The 20936-nt window shown below is 47.6% G+C and overlaps 1 protein-coding gene across 1 annotated transcript in view; it reads left to right on the top strand.

Annotated features, from left to right (window-relative positions):
• The window catches only part of LOC121561931 (ras/Rap GTPase-activating protein SynGAP-like), a 131330-nt gene that overhangs the window by 11153 nt on the left and 99241 nt on the right, over window positions 1-20936 (top strand). The window contains exon 2 of the mRNA XM_045215154.1: window positions 20308-20444. Within this exon, the coding sequence (XP_045071089.1) occupies window positions 20308-20444 (137 nt within the window). The remainder of the gene's footprint in view (window positions 1-20307; window positions 20445-20936) is intronic.

Genomic DNA, 20936 nt, shown 5'->3' with positions numbered 1-20936 from the left:
AGACAAAGGAGATGATTGTGAACTACAGGAAAAAAAAGAGGACTGAGCACGCCCCCATTCTCATCGACGGGGCTGTAGTGGAACAGGTTGAGAGCTTCAAGTTCCTTGGTGTCCACATCACCAACGAACTATCATGGTCCAAACACACCAAGACAGTCGTGAAGAGGGCACGACAAAGCCTATTCCCCCTCAGGAGACTGACAAAATTTGGCATGGGTCCTCAGATCCTCAAAAAATTATACAGCTGCACCATCGAGAGCATCCTGACTGGTTGCATCACCGCCTGGTATGGCAACTGCTTGGCCTCCGACCGCAAGGCACTACAGAGGGTAGTGCGTACGGCCCAGTACATCACTGGGGCCAAGCTTCCTGCCATCCAGGACCTCTATACCAGGCGGTGTCAGAGGAAGGCCCTCAAAATTGTCAAAGACTCCAGTCACCCTAGTCATAGACTGTTCTCTCTGCTACCGCACGGCAAGCGGTACCGGAGTGCCAAGTCTAGGTCCAAAATACTTCTCAACAGCTTCTACCCCCAAGCCATAAGACTCCTGAACAGCTAATCATGGCTACCCGGACTATTTGCACTGCCCCCCCCACCCCATCCTTTTACGCTGCTGCTACTCTGTTAATTATTTATGCATAGTCACTTTAACTTTACCCACATGTACATATTACTTCAACTACCTCAACTAGCCGGTGCCCCCGCACATTGACTCTGCACCGGTACCCCCCTGTATATATAGCCTCCCTACTGTTATTTTACTTCTGCTCTTTTTTTCTCAACACTTACTTTTTTGATAAAAAATAAATGCACTGTTGGTTAAGGGCTGTAAGTAAGCATTTCACTGTAATGTCTGCACCTGTTGTAATCGGCGCATGTGGCCAATAAAATTCTATTTTATTTTATTTGAAATCAATTGATAACATTTTTGACATGCGTTTTTCTGGATTTCTTTGTTGTTATCCTGTCTCTCACTGTTCAAATAAACCTACCATTAAAATTATAGACTGATCATGTCTTTGTCAGTGGGCAAACGTACAAAATCAGCAGGGGATCAAATATTTTTTTCCCTCACTGTACATGAGGCACAAGGGACTTTAACAATGATAAAAAATAGCTTATTTACCTGTTTGAAGTCGCAGTCATGGTGACCAGATACATATCTGAGTGATGTTTTAAGGGGGAATATACAATTGAGATCAGTCATCCAAGTCACTAAAGTTTTTTGAATGGAAAATAATGTTTGTTGTTGAATGAAACAGAGGGAGACTACTTTATGGAGTAAAAAGGTCTGTATTTGGCATGCATTTGATCGCTACAGATACACAAGTTCATCTTGTCTGCTCAAGTCCCCTTTCTTGTCCTTCTGTATGGCTACTGTCACTCAGACAGCAAATGTGCCATGACATGACCACTGATACCATGATGACACAGGAAGTTGTATAACTGTTTGTGTCGATTGAGTGATCTGATTGGTTCAGTCAGGGGAAGGGGTTGTGTAAGGTAATTGGGGTGATGATGATGTCATTGCTCCCTCTGAATTTAGGAACATTTGAACATACGGCAGAGAGGAGAAAGATGAGGAGAATACACAAAAAGAGAAAAAGCTGACTTAGATAATGAATGAAGGTATTGCAGTGTTTATAACTGAAACAGACAGTTCACAGACATAGAGTGGTCTTGGACGCCCAAGTACAATTTTACTGTATTTTGTTTTAGTGTAACAAGGGATGAGATAACATGCGGTAACATGCACAGACAAGTCTAAGCGAGTCTGGGACTCAGTTAGAGTTTGTCTTACCATCTCATCCCTTACACTTCTCATTTAAAACCTAATTCAAAGTAATGATATTAATAAATTGCATCTGGCAGTAGGGGCTGTTCTGTTCTGGTAGCCTGCTGCTAGTAGATCAGTTTTTTGCCATGAAAGGCATATGTCCATTCATGTTAGTGTGTTAGTGTGTGCACTGTAGAAAACCCTGAGTTGAGCTCTGTGCTGTTGCTTAATTCAGAGGTTTTCAAACTAGGGTCCGCAGAGGTACTGCAGGGGGTCAGTGATTTTGTAAAATATATTTATTTGGGAAAATACTTTTGGGGATTTTGTTATGTGAAAAATAATATTTTTGTGAATTTTCACTAGCTGCAACAGAATACCATCGTGTATACCATTTTTATGTTTCTGCGTCCAGTATGAAAGAAGTGCAATGACTGGAAGTCTACAAGAACAGTTAGCATGCTAGCTGTTCCTGTTCATCCGACTCTGGGGAAGTAGATAAAGGGCTTCATTGCCAAAATCTCTAACTATCCCTTTAATATGGAGGAAATTACAGTCATTGGAGCTAATTACAGGAGTTTTTTTGTATAGAAAATTCTTAGGCGGGCCGTCTAAGTGGTAATTTTCTGGATAGAAAAACAGTTTCAGTGTCAACTTAAATGACCAAAACCAGATAGAAAGTGTGCAGAAAAGATATTGAACTATATACCTGAGTGGACAAAACATTAGGAACACTTTCCTAATATTGAGTTGCACCCCCTTTTGCCCTCAGAACAGTCTTAATTCGTCGGGGCATGGACTATACAAGGTGTCGAAAAGCGTTCCACAGGGACGCTGGCCCATGTTGCTTCCCACAGTTGTGTGAAGTTGACTGGATGTCCTTTGGGTGGTGGGCCATTCTTGATACACAGGGGAATAACGGTGCACCTGGCACCTACTACCATACCCCGTTCAAAGGCACTTAAATCTTTTGTCTTGCCCATTCACTGAATGGCACACATACACAATCTGTGTCCCAATTGTCTCAAGGCTTAAAAATCCTTCTTTAACTTGTCTCCTCCCCTTCATCTACACTGATTGAAGTGGATTTAACAGGTGACATCAATAAGGGATCATAGCTTTCACCTGGATTCATCTGGTCAGTCTACAGTATGTCAAGGAAAGACCACACTCACTGTATATTATTTTAATAATACCATCTTTGAGAACTAACAATCAAATAAACAGAGAATCTAAAATTCCAAAAACCGAGCATTCAAGGCACATGCCCATTGATTTTGTTGTAATGTTTGAGCAGAGGAACAAAGCATTATCAATGGCAAAATGAATAGAATTGCAGGACATTTGATTTAAAACTGCAAAATTGTCTCTCATCTCCATGCCAAACTGTCTAGAATTGCTGAAAACTATCTAAAGTGCAACATTTTCTCTCAGAAATCACACACACAAACACCCACACACACTCAAACATGCAAACACACACACGCACACACGATCTTGGGCAGCAAATAGCCTAGTTAGAAAAGTGGACTAGTGACCAAAAAGATGCTGGTTTAAATTCCAGCCCGGGCAATAAAGATTTGGGAGGGCTTCTGGTCTGATCTTAGGCACCAGTTTCTGACATTGTTAGATTTTTTCCCCGTATTATTTGTGTCCCTGCATCCCTTCGAGGCTTTAGAGACAGCAGTACCTGTACTGTGCCTGAAATCTCACCCCAGCTGAGATGTGTGACATTTCGAGAAGTGCTTGTAAAGAGAAGTGTAAAGAATTATCCTATTAACAACACTGACAAATGATTTATATATATATACACTGAGTGTACAAAACATTAGGTACACCTGCTCTTTACATGTCATAGACTGACCAGGTGAATCCAGCTGAAAGCTATGATCCCTTACTGATGTCACTTGTTAAATCCACTTCAGTCAGTGTAGATGAAGGGGAGGAGACGGGTTAAAGAAAGATTTTTAAGCCTTGAGACAATTGAGACACGGATTGTGTAAGTGTGCCATTCAGAGGTTGAATGGGAAAGACAAAAGATTTAAGTGCCTTTGAATGGGGTATGGTAGTAGGTGCCAGGCGCACCGGTTTGAGTGTGTCAAGAACTGCAACGCTGCTGGGTTTTTCACGCTCAATAGTTTCCCTTGTGTATCAAGACACAACAGTGGGAAGAATTGGATTCAACAGCATCCTTGTAGAACGCTTTCGACACCTTGTATAGTCCATGCCCGACGAATTGAAGCTGTTCTGAGGGCAAAAGGGGGTGCAACTCAAGTCCACTGGATAAAAGCATCTGCTAAATGGCTTATATTATTATTATTATTATTATTCATACATTATTCATACATTATATTAATAAATGTTAATAAATAAAACATTTGAACTACTTGTTTACTGTTATATTTACGTTGGTAACCAGTTTATAATAGCAGTAAGTTACCTCCAGGGTTTGTGGTATATGGCCAATATACCACGGCTAAGGGCTGTATCCAGGCACTCTGCATTGCGTCGTACATAAAACAGCCCTTAGCTGTGGTATATTGGCCATATACCACACCTCCTTGGGCCTCATTGCTTAAATATACCAAACCCCCTCTGGCCTTATTGATTAACTCTACACCGTTGGGTTTCAAAATAAGCCAAAAGAGGCACAAACATACAGTCAGGTCCAAAATGATTGGCCCCTTGATAAAGATGAGCAAAAAATACTATATAAAATAAATAACACAAATACTGATTTATATTGTATGCTCAAAGAAATGTGAAAATTATATTATTTTATACTAATACATTTGTTCAGAAAAATAGATGTTGTTTAACAAGAAATAGATATTAATCTAAAAAGGATAGGGGTCAGAAGTATTGGTGTCACGGTTTCGGCCGAGGCTGCTCCTCTTCCTTGTTCGGGCGGACTTCGGCGGTCGTCGTCTCCGGAGTACTAGCTGCCACCGTTCTATGTTTCTTGTTCATTTGGTTTTGTCTGTTCATAACACCTGTCCCTTATTTGTGTCTTGATTGTTCCCCTTATTTAGTTTGTTTGTTTGGGTCAGGTGTTATGCGTGATTGTGAATGTCAGCTTGCCTCTACGTGTTTGGTTCTCTCGTATTTGTGTTTCGAGAGCTCGACTGCGTGCGCTTTTCTTGTTGTTACCGCACTGTTGGTTTCGTGCGTAATTGTTCGCGCCACCCGGTTGGGTTGGCTACTTATTTGTGTTTGGACTCTAGTAAAGATCTGTTGAAGTCCTCCTGGTTTCCTGCACCTGATTCCTACACTTCCACCCACCACACTCTGACAGAATCACGCATCACCATGGAATCAGCAGGAGCGACTACGCCGACAGCCGAGATGGCTGAACGTCTCCGTAGTCAGGAGGACCGTATTAACCAGGTCTGTCACGCCATGGAGAGGGTGATGAACACTCTGCACCGATGGGGAGACCAGCGGGGTTCCCACACCTCCACCCACCGACCCAGCTCCATCGGTCAGCCCTCCTGATTCATCTCCGGAACCCAGTGGGATTCGGCTCTCGCTCCCGAGGGCGTACGACGGCTCCACCGCCGGGTGTCAAGGGTTCCTGCTGCAGGTGGAGCTCTACCTCGCCACCGTACGCCCGACGCCCTCGGGACACGAGAGCGTCTCAGCCCTCATCTCCTGTCTCACCGGCAAGGCGTTGGAGTGGGCCAACGCCGAGTGGAGGAGAATGGACGCCGCTACCACGAACTATGCGGAGTTCTCCCGCCGCTTCCGTGCTGTATTCGACCATCCACCAGAGGGGAAGGCGGCGGGGGAACGTCTATTCTACCTCCGACAGGGGATGAGGAGCGCCCAGGACTTTGCCTTAGAGTTCCGGACCCTAGCGGCTGATGCAGGGTGGAATGAGCGGGCCCTTATTGACCATTTCCGCTGCAGCCTCCGGGAGGACGTCCAGCGAGAGTTGGCGTGCAGGGACACATCGTTCACTTTCGACCAACTGGTCGACATGGCCATCCGGCTGGATACCCTGCTCGCCACCCGTGGGCGTCCCGGAGGGGGGGGTTCGCCCATTCCACTCTCCAGCGCCTCTGAGCCGAGTCCTATGGAGCTCGGGGGTGCTGGCGCTAGGGAACGGAGGAGGAGGAGCCCGCGGGGACCCGGCCCTTGCACCAACTGTGGTCGTGGAGGACACACTGCGGCTAGGTGTTGGGGCGGGTCCTCCAGTGGGGGAGATGGCAGGTCAGGCATTGGGGGGTCCCCCCAGGTGAGTAGGCGCCCTGCTTACCCAGAGCTTTCTGTCGTGCACCTAACCTTGCCTGTTTGTTTCCCACAGGTTGCACCTCGTTCCCAGCATAAGGCGCTGGTAGATTCAGGCGCAGCTGGGAATTTTGTAGATCGCCAGTTCTGTTTAGAGTTAGGGATTCCTCTCCTTCCAGTGGATAAGCCTTTTCCCGTCCATGCCCTAGATAGCCGTCCGTTAGGGTCTGGGTTGATTAGGGAGGTCACAGCACCCCTTCAGATGATGGCGCAGGAGGGTCATGAGGAGAGAATTCAGCTCTATCTGATTGACTCTCCTGCGTATCCGGTAGTGCTGGGTCTTCCCTGGTTGATGACTCATGACCCTATTATTAGGTGGCGAGAGAAAGCTCTTAAAGGGTGGTCTGCTCAATGTGAGGGGCGGTGTCTGGGTGTTTCCATAGGGGCGACCTCGGTGGAGAGTCCGAATCTAATGCCAGCACTGCAGATTCCCCCCGAGTATGAGGATTTGGCACTGGTGTTCAGTAAGACTAGGGCGGCGCAGCTGCCGCCTCATAGACAGGGGGATTGTGCGATAGATCTCCAGTCAGGCGCAGCTCTCCCGCGGAGCCATGTGTATCCCTTGTCTCAAGAGGAGAGAAAGTCTATGGAGACATACATCTCTGAGTCTCTTAGACAGGGATACATACGGGCCTCCGTTTCACCCGCTTCCTCAAGTTTCTTTTTTGTGAAGAAAAAGGATGGAGGTCTGCGTCCGTGTATTGATTACCGCGGTCTCAATCAGATCACAGTGAAGTACAGCTATCCACTTCCTCTGATTGCGACTATGACGGAGTCACTGCACGGTGCGCAGTTCTTTACAAAATTGGATCTTAGGAGCGCATATAACTTGGTACGCATTCGAGAGGGCGATGAATGGAAGACAGCGTTAGCACGACTTCCGGACACTACGAGTATCTAGTCATGCCATATGGGTTGATGAATGCTCCCTCAGTCTTCCAATCCTTCGTCGATGAGATTTTCCGGGACATGCAGGGACAGGGAGTAGTTGTGTACATCGACGACATTCTGGTGTATAGTCCTACCCGTGCTGAGCATGTAGCCCTGGTGCGCCGAGTATTGAGGAGGCTGTTGGAGCATGACCTATATGTCAAGGCAGAGAAATGTCTGTTTTTCCAGAAGTCGGTCTCCTTTCTGGGTTACCAGTTATCTGCGTCAGGGGTGAAGATGGAGGTAGACCGGGTGTCAGCTGTGCGTAATTGGCAGACCCCAACCACTGTGAAGGAGGTGCAACGGTTCTTGGGTTTTGCGAATTATTACCGGAGGTTTATCCGGGGTTTTGGACAGGTGGCAGCTCCCATAACGTCTCTGTTAAAGGGGGGTCCGGTGCGCTTGCGGTGGTCAGCTGAGGCGGACAGGGCATTTGGGAGACTAAAGGACCTGTTTACCTCGGCGCCCGGTGTTGGCGCATCCAGATCCCTCTTTACCGTTCCAAGTAGAGGTGGACGCGTCAGAGGCCGGGATAGGGGCCGTTCTTTCCCAGCGTTCTGGCACTCCACCAAACTCCGTCCCTGTGCGTTCTACTCAAAGAAGCTCAGTCCGGCGGAGCGGGAATTATGACGTAGGAGACAGGGAGCTGTTAGCCGTGGTACAGGCCCTAAAGGTGTGGCGGCATTGGCTCGAGGGGGCTCAACACCCTTTCCTCATTCTAACTGACCATCGTAACCTGGAGTACATCCGGGCAGCTAGGAGACTGAATCCTCGCCAGGCTCGCTGGACTATGTTCCTAGCCCGGTTTGTGTTTAAGATCACATACATCCCTGGGTCCCAGAACGGGAAGGCAGATGCTCTGTCTCGGCGGTATGACGCAGAGGAGAGGGCAGTTGAGTCCACGCCCATACTACCGGAGTCTTGTCTGGTTGCTCCGGTGGTGTGGGAGGTTGATGGTGAGATCGAGCGGGCGTTACGCACCGACCCGAGTCCTCCACAGTGTCCTGTGGGTCGGACGTACGTTCCGCTCGAGGTACGCGATCGCCTCATTTGTTGGGCTCATACGTCCCCCCTCCTCTGGCCATCCGGTATCGGCCGGACAGTGCACTGCCTTAGCACGAAGTACTGGTGGCCAACGTTAGCTAGGGATGTGAGGATTTATGTCTCCTCCTGTTCGGTGTGTGCCCAGTGTAAGGCGCCCAGACATTTGCCCAGGGGTAAGTTACAACCCCTGCCTATTCCACAACGACCCTGGTCCCACCTCTCGGTGGATTTTGTTACCGACCTTCCCCCCTCACAGGGGAATACTACCATCCTGGTCGTTGTGGATCGGTTCTCGAAGGCCTGTCGTCTCCTTCCCATGCCGGGTCTACCCACTGCCCTACAGACCGCAGAGGCTCTGTTCACCCATGTCTTCCGGCATTACGGGGTACCCGAGGATATAGTGTCTGACCGAGGCCCCCAGTTCACCTCTAGAGTGTGGAGGGCATTTATGGAACGGTTGGGGGTGTCGGTAAGCCTTACCTCGGGTTACCACCCGGAGAGTAATGGGCAGGTTGAACGGGTCAACCAGGATGTGGGTAGGTTTCTGAGGTCATACTGCCAGGACCGGCCGGAGGAGTGGGCGAGATATGTGCCCTGGGCCGAGATGGCACAGAACTCTCTTCGCCACTCCTCCACCCAACTAACCCCTTTTCAGTGTGTGTTAGGGTACCAGCCGGTGCTGGCACCATGGCATGAGAGCCAGATCGAGGCCCCCGCTGTGGATGAGTGGGTAAGGCGCTCGGAGGAGACGTGGGGACGCTGCACACGTCCATCTGCAGCGTGCCATACGTCGACAGAAGACGAGCGCCGACCTACACCGCAGTGAGGGGCCAGTGTACGCACCTGGAGATCGAGTCTGGCTCTCAACCAGAAACCTGCCCCTCCGCCTGCCCTGCCGGAAGCTGGGTCGGCGGTTTGTGGGGGCCGTTTAAAGTCCTGAGGAGATTGAACGAGGTGAGTTATAGGTTAGAACTACCTGTTGACTACAAAAATATTAACCCCTCGTTCCATGTGTCTCTCCTCAGGCCGGTGGTAGCTGGTCCACTCCAGGACTTTGAGATTGAGGAGACTCCTCCGCCCCCGTTGGACATCGAGGGGGCTCCGGCGTACACCGTGAGGTCCATCCTGGATTCTAGACGCCGGATGGGGGGTCTTCAATATCTCGTGGAGTGGGAGGGGTACGGTCCGGAGGAGCGGTGCTGGGTGCCAAGGAGGGACGTGTTAGACCAGTCCCTACTGACCGATTTCCATCGGGGTCATCCTGCGCGCCCTGCTCCGCGTCGTCCGGGTCGTCCTCGAGCTCCGGGTCGGCGCACGGCTGGAGCCGCGCGTCAAGGGGGGGGTACTGTCACGGTTTCGGCCGAGGCTGCTCCTCTTCCTTGTTCGGGCGGACTTCGGCGGTCGTCGTCTCCGGAGTACTAGCTGCCACCGTTCTATGTTTCTTGTTCATTTGGTTTTGTCTGTTCATAACACCTGTCCCTTATTTGTGTCTTGATTGTTCCCCTTATTTAGTTTGTTTGTTTGGGTCAGGTGTTATGCGTGATTGTGAATGTCAGCTTGCCTCTACGTGTTTGGTTCTCTCGTATTTGTGTTTCGAGAGCTCGCACTGCGTGCGCTTTTCTTGTTGTTACCGCACTGTTGGTTTCGTGCGTAATTGTTCGCGCCACCCGGTTGGGTTGGCTACTTATTTGTGTTTGGACTCTAGTAAAGATCTGTTGAAGTCCTCCTGGTTTCCTGCACCTGATTCCTACACTTCCACCCACCACACTCTGACAATTGGCACCTCTGTTCTAAATACCTTTCAATACCTCACCTTGCGAGGATAACGGCACTGAGCCTTTTTCTAAAATGTTTTATGAAATTGGAGAGTACATTGCGAGGGATCTTAGACCATCCTCCATACAGAATCCTTCCAGTTCCTTGATATCCTTCGTCTGTGCTTATTGACTGCCCTCTGTAATTTAAACCACAGGTTTTCAATGGGGTTCAACTCCAGAGACTGAGATGGTCATTGCAAAATGTTGATTTTGTGGTCAATTAACCAGTTATTTGTGGATTTTTATGTGTGCTTGGAGTTATTGTCTTGCTGGAAGATCCACTTGTGGCCAAGTTTCAGCCACCTGGCAGAGGCAACTAGGTTTTTGGCTAAAATGACCTGGTACTGGTTAAAGTTCATGATGCAGTTGACCTTGCCCCATAACATCAAAGATCCTCCACTGGTGTGCGTGGCCAAATATCTATATTTTCATGTCATCTGACCAAAACACCGGAGCCAATCCAAGTGCCAATGCCGTTTAGCAAACTCCAGGCATTTACATTTGTTGGATGACTTGAAAATAGAGCTCTTTGGCCATGCACACCAGTGGTGGGTTTGGTGTCGAAATAAGGATGCATTGGCAGAAAAGAACCCCATACCTACTGTAAAATATGGTGGTGGATCTTTGATGTTATGGGCTATTTTGCTTCCACTGGTCCTTGGGCCCTTGTTAAGGTCAACGGCATCATGAACTTCATGCAGTACCAGGACATTTCAGCCCAAAACATGGTTGCCTCTGCCGGGAGGTTGAAACCTGGCCGCAAGTGGATATTCCAGCAAGTGGATCTTTCAGCAAGACAATAACCCCAAGCACACATCAAAATCCATGGTTAATTGACCACAAAATCAACATTTTGCAATGACCATCTCAGTCTCTGGACATGACCCCCACTGAAAACCTGTGGTTTGAATTGAAGAGAACAGTCCATAAGCGCAGATGAAGGATATCAAGGATCTGGAAAGATTCTGTTTGGAGGAATGGTCTGAGATTCCTCCCATTGTGTTCGCACATTCTCATAAAACATTTTTGAAAAAGACAGTGCAGTTATCCTCGCAAGGTGAGGTATTGAAAGGTATTGAAAACAGGGGTGTCAATAATTTTAACCCTAACTTTTTGAGATTGTTTTTTTATTTATTGTTAAACAAAACATATTTATCTGAGCAATTGTATCAGTATAAAATAATATAATTTCCCTTTCCAGTATTCCAGTAATTATTTATTTTATGCAGAAATGTTTGCTCATCTTTATCAAGGGTGTCAATCATTTCAGACCCCACTGAACATGACAGACATCTTGGTGATGAAGTGAAGGCAGAAAACCCATAACTGAATTTCATTTAGATGGTCTCTGTTGATTCCTACTCATACATCATTGCGTTGAAGGAGGTAAAACAGTGCCATGAAATACCCCAGATACCTCTGATCCCAGACACCTCTTGCTTTTTCTCAATCAGAAGGTTCTTTCATTATCCCACCCAGGGCAACAGAGGGCCTCCCAGTCACTCGTCTGTCTCCCCGTCACCAGTCTGTCTGTCAGACGAGATGAGTTAAGGTGTGTAGGAGTTTGACAGATTGCCATTTGGGTAATATAACAATGACACAGTTCTTAGTCTATCTCTGGATTGAGGACAGATCACTATAATTATTATTTATCTCTGAGGACCAAAGGCTTGACCTGCTTTCTCTCAATGGAGCACCCCCCACATGGTGACATGAGACGGGATATACAAACAGAGAGAGAGAGAGAGAGAGAGAGAGAGAGAGAGAGAGAGAGAGAGAGAGAGAGAGAGAGAGAGAGAGAGAGAGAGAGAGAGAGAGAGAGAGAGAGAGAGAGAGAGACGGGAGAACACAACATGATAGATGATAGACGTGTGCAAATAAATACAGCAACATTGTTACCTGTGAATGTGGATCACTGTGGTTTTGCATTCACAGTAATTCACACACACTCACACGTGCACGCGCACACACACGCACACACACACACACACACACACACACACACACAGTCTCATTCATTTATATTTTCTCTATACTCAGCACATTGAATATCACCTTCACACCGCAGATAGGTTGACAGGGCAGAACAGCACATCACAATGAAGGGTTAGCAGACAAAGCAATCCTGCATCTCATTTCCTATAGATGTTATTCAAGCCCTAAGTAAAGAGAGTTTTGTAGCACATCTTGGGGGATTGCTGTGTAGCCCCGTGGAATAGTCAAGTGAAGGGAAAGGGGAGACTGATACTGTACACTCTAGCGCTAATAAGCCAACCCAACTCTTTTACTGGCAGTGCAGTCATTCCACCCTACTGCTCTAGCATCCTGGAGGAGGGATGGGAATGGAGAGAGAGAGAGCGAGAGAGAGAGAGAGAGAGAGAGAGAGAGAGAGAGAGAGATGTGTGGAAGATAGTGAGAGAGACGGTGGTAAAGAGAGGGAGGGAGAAGAGCATGAGAGAAGTGAAAGAGAGACGGGTAGAGTGAGAGAAGGGAGACTGTAGGAGATGAATGTGTGAGAGAAAGTGAGGAAGAGAGTGAGAGAGTGAGAGAGAGAGTGAGAGAGCGCAAGAGAGAGAGAGAGAGAGAGAGCGCGAGAGAGAGAGAGAGGAATGGGCTGTGGGAGTGGGGGACTGAGAGACAGATGGGTAGAAGGGAGAGGGGAGCGATAGATGGTGGGGAGATGGAGGGAGACTGCCAGGGAGTTTGTGGGAAAGTTTAATTTAATTTTGATTCATTGTAGGATGATCGGAACATTGATTTCACCTTAAAATTTTATAATTAGATTTATTACCACCATATATTCAAGCAGACGGCTTGGTTATAAATATATAGATCTTGTTTCCTTATCTTATGGGGTCTTACAGTAACAGTATTGAACATATTGGACTGTGATATCTCTTGATGTATTTTACACAGCCGTATAAGGATTCATTTACCCACATACAGTATTGCTCACCACCAACTTATGTCTATAGTGTGTAGATAGATAGATGGACAGAAACGATGTGCGCGTGCGCGTCAGAGAGAGAGAGAGAGAGAGAGAGAGAGAGAGAGAGTGAGGGAGGGAGGAACAAGTCAGTTTTTCATGGATGGCTGGGTTGCTATGGGAACAAGATGTGGGCTCCCTTTTCCCCTCTCTCATCACTTCATTTATCTCTCTCCTTCTTCTCAGCATCCCCAGTTCTTCACCTCTCTTCTCTTCCTATCCCCAGCTCATCTCATCACTTACCTCCTCTCCCCCTTCTTTCTATCTCTCCTATCATCCATCCATCCTTCCCTCCTCCCACTCATTTTCTCCCGGTCTACTCCTCTTTCCCCCTGTCCATCTCGTTCCCTGCTGTCACCCCTCTTCTACTGTTCTCCCTCTCAATCGTTCCCTTTCCCTCCATCTCTTCCTCACTTTCTCCTTGTCTCTGATCATCTGTATCTTTAACACTCACTTATATTCTATTCTTTTCTCGGTTGTCATGGCAATAGGCTGGGGGCGTGAGGGAGAGAGCGCGAGCGAGCGAGAGTGGGTGTTTCGGAAGTGACATCTCTTGGGCAGTAACCTTGTTTCCTGTGTGTGGAGTTGGGGGCGGATTCACACGTAAAGTGCAGCAACAGTGACGCCGTGTGGACGAATTGGTGGTAGTGGGGAGCCCTGCTGTGCCAGACAAGGGCTGAGTGAATGATCTGATAGGTGAGAATACACACAGACAGACACACACACACACACACAGACAGACACACACACACACACACACACACACACAGGACTGTGTGGTGTCAGAGTAGTGCGGACCTCTGTGTTCACCTCTTTCTTGTGGCCCATTGTGACACATCCCTGACATTTCACGTCTCTCATGACACTGATGGTCATGTACTAAATGCCCTGAATCATTGCCAATTAAAGAACTCCATTGCAGGCCAGTGTATTTTTTCAGAAATACATCCAATCTGGGCAATAAATTCATAAAGCATTCATAGAATATGGAATGGTAGGATACTCCTATTGATTCTGAATGGTTTGATATAGATGCTACGTGGGCACCAAGTAACGTATAAAATGTTGTATATACAGTACATTGTGCTTCTTTGCCTCGAAAGTAACCAACAAGGCCAAGCTGGCGTTGGTACGTTACCCGCCCCGGGCGGCCTGAGGATATTGCATGTTTATTTTTAGCGCTGTTTTAGAGCTCAGTGATGTGTATAAATCAACATTACCCCTGTTGGGTTCAGTAATGACAACGTTGAGTAAAGCTGACCAGTTATCCGACGGCTGCTCGGCTCCTTGGCAAACTGCAAAGGAAAGCAGAAAATAATGGTGTTACGTGCCCACAGAGAGAGACCTCAGCACATTCTGAGAGCGTTAAAAAGAGAACGTGAATATAGTGTGTTTTATATATATACACCTAGAGTGGACCACACCAACCGCACACACCATACCCTACACACGTTTTAGCTTCTACTCATTGAAATTCCCTCCAAGGTTGGTGCGGTCCTTCAAGGTTGGAGGCATGAAGGTGGAGGTACAGATTGTAGCTGGAGCACATATTGTGGGAATTAATCACTGATATTCCCAGTGGATCCACAACATTGTGACTTTCATTAGGTATGCTGCTGTAGGTCTATAAGGTTTAGTGTCAAAGGCTTTCTCTCTCCTTGTCCAATGTGTCTCTGAAAGAGGGGAACTAGTGTCACACTCTTATGTTTTGATTCCTGGGCCTTGGAATTTAGGCTATATGTTGTCTGCAATGATGATGATGATGATTAAGATTAAGATGATCATAATGATGATTAAATTGATATAGTAGTCTCAATATTCTAAACTTTTCCGCCACCAGCTCTTTCTACTTTCCACATTAAAACGTTGACATTTTGAATGTAGAAAGTAACACTTCAACTGCTAAACAGGTAAACAAGGAGGTACAGCATTCTAGCTGCAGGACAGGATAATATAGTCTGTAAATCTTTCTCCATGCCATTCTCATTGATGATAAAGAAATATAAAGATCCCTCCATGCCCTGGCCTATATTCATGGCCTTGATTTTTGTATTTGGTCAAATTCTTAATGATATGTGAGTGTATCTGAAAGTCCCTAGGGGGCTCAGTCACAATAGCCACTGTGACTGTGAGTCCATGAGTGAAAAGTGACTTAGAGGTTGAAATCAGGGTTATGTAATCTCTCTTCATATCGTACAGTGAATCATACCTTGGATTCTACCACTGTGATCCCCTTAATAAGCTTTGCTTGTTTAGCAACACATTTATATTTCAAGAGCAGCTTTATTCATAATTAAACTTGAATATAAAACATAAACTCAGCTGTATTCGCTACAATTAGACAGATTGCCTTTTGTGCTTGCCTTCCTGCTTGGGGGGGGGGGGGATACAAGCATTGTGAATACAGTGAATATTTGAGAAAGCTTACATTTTAAAATGAAGGTTGTTTGGCTGAAGTAGGCCTATTTTCAGGGTCGGAGTGGCTCTGTTTTTGGCATAGTGTCAAATGGACAGCATGGCCCGCTGCTGTGAGTGTGCCGACTGTGCCGTGTCTCAGCCGAGTCTGGGCCTGCTATATCATTCAACCTGCAAGGGCTTTTCCTTTCTCAAACATGGGGAAATACGCAAAGGGTTAAAGTGTGCTGTCTGGAAAGTGAAAAGGTGTAAGTAGACAGCCGTTGTTTGTACCATCTACAAGATGTATGGGTAAGGTTTAAATAAAGTGTGTTAGAGTGTTGACAGTGGGACTTGTACAATCTGCAAATATGAAGTATGTGAATTGTGAAAACAGTCTTGGTGTGAGGAGTGGGGATTGTCACTTTGGCTAACCACTCATTGAGGGCTTGTTTCCGGCCGGTCTGTGAATTCACAACACAAGGCTGTCTGGAGTGAGAATAGCCTCGATATGTTTGCTTCACGTTCTGGTTGAAATGTAAAAACGAGGCAAAGGGAAGGGATATCAAAAATGTTTTGATGAAAACATTAACATAGCCCCTGACATAACTTAGAGGGAAAAGACAAAGAAATATGAAAGGTGGGGAACATGGAAATAGACTGGAGGAAAGATGAATAGGAAGGTCAATACGAGAAAGACACATGAAGCGAGGGAGACATATGAGAGAGGGAGAAGCAGAGGGATGGGCAGAGTGAGTTGGAGTGATAGAGAGACACACTAGGAAGTGGAGACTATGAAAGACAGTGAAAAAGACAAATAGTCTTACCCTGGTTATTTCTGAGTGACCTAGCATCATGCTGACTGAAGCCAGAGCTTGGCTAATTGACTCCAGCAGTTGTAGTGGATCACAAAGCTTATTTTGCTCTGTTTCATGCCACGGCCCTTCTGCTTCAGGACCCAGGGTCTGTCTGAAGAGCTGCCTGTCTGTTACGGCCGTCTGGTCAGAGGGGGACCCTGGGGACGAACAAAGGCGTGTCCAGGGCAGAGGGATTACGGAACTGATGGAATTAGCGATGGAGCGAAGAAATTGTCATTTAGCATAGGGTTTTCCTAACTTTTGGGGGCCGGGGACCCCTTTTGTGATAGCAAATTCATCAGGGAACCCCTCATAACCATAACACAACTCCAGGTGCGATAAAAAATAGCATACAAGGAGGAGTTTTACTATGACGTCTGCAGTGCATGGCTGGACGAACCAAGTCTCGGCCCCAGGGAAATAACATTTAAAAGACCTGCCTCTTGGCATCGGAGAGATAATTTTTTGTTTTCAAGCTAATTTCATGCAATTCTACACATTTTTCCATAGGCAGAGAGAAAACTTTTAAAGATTAAATTAAAGTACATTTATGTTCAAAACAAAGAAGTATTGAGTTGAAAAATGAATAATTGGTGGATATCTGTCACGTTGTATAATGATTTGAAAACAGGCGCAGGAATACGTATTAGGGTTTTTTATTACTCCACCCAACACAAGGTACATCATGAAAAAACTACAGGGAAGAAGCCCAAAACAAACACCAGCAGCACCCACTCCCCCGGCCGGTCCTGACAGCAACAGTAACCTGCCCACTTCCTGATTGACCCTCTCCTCCTGCCCATTAGCTTGAGTACGGTACCCGGAGGTGAGACTGACCGTGATCCCCAGGCGTTCCATGAACGCTTTCCATACGTATGAGGTGAACTGAGGACCACGGTCTGACACAACGTCCTCCGGGATCCTGTAGTGCCAGAAGACGTGAGTTAAAAGAGCCTCCTCGGTTTGCATGGCCGACGGGAGCCCAGGCAGAGGAAGGAGGCGACAAGCTTTGCAAAACCGGTCCACAACGACGAGAACAGTGGTGTTCCCCTGGGAGGGGGGAAGGTCAACTGAAAGGTGACACCAGGGTCGTTGTGGAACTGGCAGGGAAAGGAGCTTTCCATAAGGGAGGTGTCTGGGTGTCTTAGACTGGGCACAGATGGAGCAGGAAGAGACGTAAACCCGGACGTCCCTAGCCAAGGTGGGCCACCAGTACTTCTCAGTCAGGCAGGCGATGGTACGGGCTATCCCAGGATGACCCGACACAGGCGGCGTGTGCGCCCAGGAAAGGAGGCTGTCCACACACCCATGGGCACATAGGCGCGGTTCTCCGGGCACTGTGCAGGTGCGGGTTCCATACGCAGGGCCTGCCGTATGTCAGCGTTTACGTCCCACACCACTGCCGCAATGATATGGAATGGAGGGATGATGGGGGTCTCCTCTCCCTGCCTCTTCTCTGGGTCATAGAGGCGAGACAGGGCGTCCGCCTTTACGTTCCTCGAGCCTGGCCTATAGGAAAGCGTGAATTGGAACCTGGCGAAGAATAGAGCCCACCTGGCCTGTCTCGGGTTTAGCCTCTTTGCTACCCTGATGTACTCCAGGTTGCGGTGGTCCGTCCACACCAGGAAAGGGTGTTGGACCAGGAAAGGTTGTTTGGACCCCTCCAGCCAGTGCCTCCATGCCTTCAGAGCATTCTTGACCGCCAAGAGTTCCCGGTCCCCTACATCGTAGTTCCTCTGGGCAGGGCTCAGCTGCTTGGAGTAGAAGGCGCAGGGCTGCAGTTTTGGAGGGGTTCCAGTGCACTGGGACAGCACTGCCCTGACTCCTACTTCGGAGGCATCCACCTCGACGATGAAGGGGAGTGAGGGGTCGGGATGTGCCAGCACGGGAGCAGTGGTGAAGCGTGCCTTCAGCGTCTCGAACGCCCTCTCCGCCTCCGCCATCCAATTAAGCCGCTGGGGACATCCTCTCAACAGGGAGGTAAGATGCGTGACCACCATGCTGAAGCCCCGGATGAACCTCCGGAAATAGTTGGCAAACCCCAGTAATCGCTGGACTACTTTCACAGAGTTGGGGATGGGCCATGACCTTTCCACCGTAGTGGTGTTGACAGACATCGCTAGACACTCCTGCGACCAACCCAGCAGTATCCTCTTGGAACAGGAAATAACAGGGTTATGCCAACTCAACCAGGGGAGACCTAAAACAACGGGGTGCGTGGGGGTGTCTATAATCAAAAAGGTGATCTGTTCTAAATGATTGTCATGGGTCAGCAGAGAAACGGGAACAGTGATGTGATGTACGAGCCCTGTCCCTATTGGACGATTATCCAGGGCTCGAACTGGAATGGGTGACTGTAGGGGAACCAAAGGAATGTGTAATGCAGTGGCCAGTGCGCTATCTAAAAGATTCCCGGAAGCTCCGGCAATCAATCAGAGCTAACGGGAGTAAGGGGCTAGGGTATTCAGGGAATTTAATGGAAAAACACACTGGTTGAGTTGACAGAAAAGGAGAGGAGATCTTGCATCTTCCCTGTGTTGGAGCAGGGGAATTTCCTGGCTTGTCACCTCCTCGCCTATTAGTGGATAGAGGGCAGGTCGGGGAGAAATGACCCCTTTCTCCACCATAGGAGCAGAGGCCCAGATTTATCCTTCTCCTACGCTCTGCAAACATGCAGAGCCCACCTCCATCGGCTCTGGCCACGGAGCAGGTGTAGCCATGGGCTCCGGATTCCGTGCAGGTATTCGTTGGGACAGACAGCGGCACTCCAGTCCAGGGCCCTGCCGGTCAGTGCCGAGATGACTGTGGCAACCCTGTCTCTCCCGGAGACAGCCTTGGCGTAGCGAGTGAGGTACAGGTCGCAATGCAGAAGTAATCCCTTGCATCTCGCTGGTGCGCCGTCAAAGCGCTCCCGGAGGGACAGGAGTATTCCGCGGACCGGCTCAGGTGGGACGGATGCAGGTAGTGGTGGTGTGTGGGCTGGTGCCGGAACCGGTGCTGAAGACTGGAGGGACTGCACTTTCCCCTCCAACCGCAGGATGGTTGCCAGCACACTGTCCATGGCGCTGCCGAGTCTGGAGAAACAGTCCTCGTGATGCTGGACTATCTCTACAATGGTCGCCAGCTCAGGTTTTCCCGCTGTCTCCATTATTATTGGTTGATTATTCTGTCACGTTGTATAATGATTTGAAGACAGGCACAGGAATACGTATTCGTTTTTTTTATTACTCCACCCAACACAATGTACATCATGAAAAACGATGGGGACGAAGCCCAAAACAAACATGGATATATATAACACTGGGATGTAACCCAAACAAAAGAGCGAGGTGTAAACCTCCAAACAAATACACGGGACGAGACCCGTAATAACAAGAGCACAATACACGGTACTCACGAGACCAACGGACATGGGACAATAATCGACAAGGACAATGGGGAACAGAAGGCACATCTATACACATACTAATCAGGGGGAATGGGAACCAGGTGTGCGTAATGAGACAAGACAGTCCGGGGTTGGTGGTAAGGAACAAGGTCAGTGACGCCTAGAAGGCCGGAGCTGGTGAACGGAATGAGCAGCAGTACCGGGGGATCCGTGGCAATATCCCTGTGAGCCTCCCAGGCCTCGTTGCCCATGGTTAATAAGAACCTATATTGTAGATTCATAATAATAATATTGTATTAGACCCTCTAAACGAATCCCTTGGCCAAAATGTGTTTAATCTGTTATTGTTAGCAATATTCATGAAAAATATTGTATTAGATATTTATTTTATACATATTTAGAGATCTGGCCACGGACCCCTGATTTAGCAGATCCTTTTATCCAACCCTTTTATAAACATTTTAGGCTATGGTTACAAATCGTAATGATTAAACTCTGTAGAAAGTGTGTTTCATTTTCTCTGAATGATTGCATTAATTGGCAAGTTATTTACTGCATAATGGACCAGTCCTAGATGAATCTGTCCACTTCTTTCATTGAGCATTGTTGTTATGTGTGAAATGTGGACAAATGTGAAGAAGTCACATTGCATTTTCAGTGCTTTGGATTGAACTGATGCAGACATACCAGCTAGCAAACATATAAACAAGTTAACATCAACCATCTGACGACGAGCATGTCCTGGCATATCCTCCACCATCCAGTCACCCTAACTGACCCCTCTCCCCTCTCTCTGTCCCTCTCCCCCGTTCTCTCTCCTCTCCAGATGCGAGGTGTGCCGTCCCCCCCTCCTATCGCCCCCATGCCCGTTCCTTTGCCGCTCCCTCCTACGACCGACCCGACTGGAACCCCCGTCTCTGTGTGATCTCCGGAAATCAGCTCTACATGTTGGACCAGGAGGAGGTACTTACCTACTGCTGCACACACTATAGAAATACAATTCCACCCATTACCCACCCATTGACTTGAAAGTGGATTACCGTTCTAGGAATTATATTTCTATGGCTCACATTGCTGTATCATACTGTATTAGACTGGTTTGTTTGACATGACATGAGTGTCTACAACACTGTCATCATCATGTGGTCCTAGTATCTGATATGAAATGCCATGATAGTTTCTATAGCAACGAGGTTTAATAAAAAATGACACAATCTAAAAAGGATATCACCACAATTGACCCTTTAGGCATGTAACTTTATTTGACATGACCTGACATTAAATGGTATTATGAGTACATTACACTGTCAATAAACATTGTCACTGTTATAATTCCCTGAGGTTTTCCTGACCCCATGACCTGACTAGGAAAACCTCTGGGTCAGGGTCCTAGTTATAACACAGTATCTCATGTACATGTTGAACCTGAAGGAGGCCAGTGTTCATATTATACAC

Source organism: Coregonus clupeaformis, unplaced genomic scaffold, assembly GCF_020615455.1.
Source record: "Coregonus clupeaformis isolate EN_2021a unplaced genomic scaffold, ASM2061545v1 scaf0377, whole genome shotgun sequence".
NCBI classification, from domain to species: Eukaryota; Metazoa; Chordata; class Actinopteri; order Salmoniformes; family Salmonidae; genus Coregonus; species Coregonus clupeaformis.
Note: the sequence above shows the minus strand (reverse complement) of the source record. Positions and strands in the feature narration are given on the sequence as shown.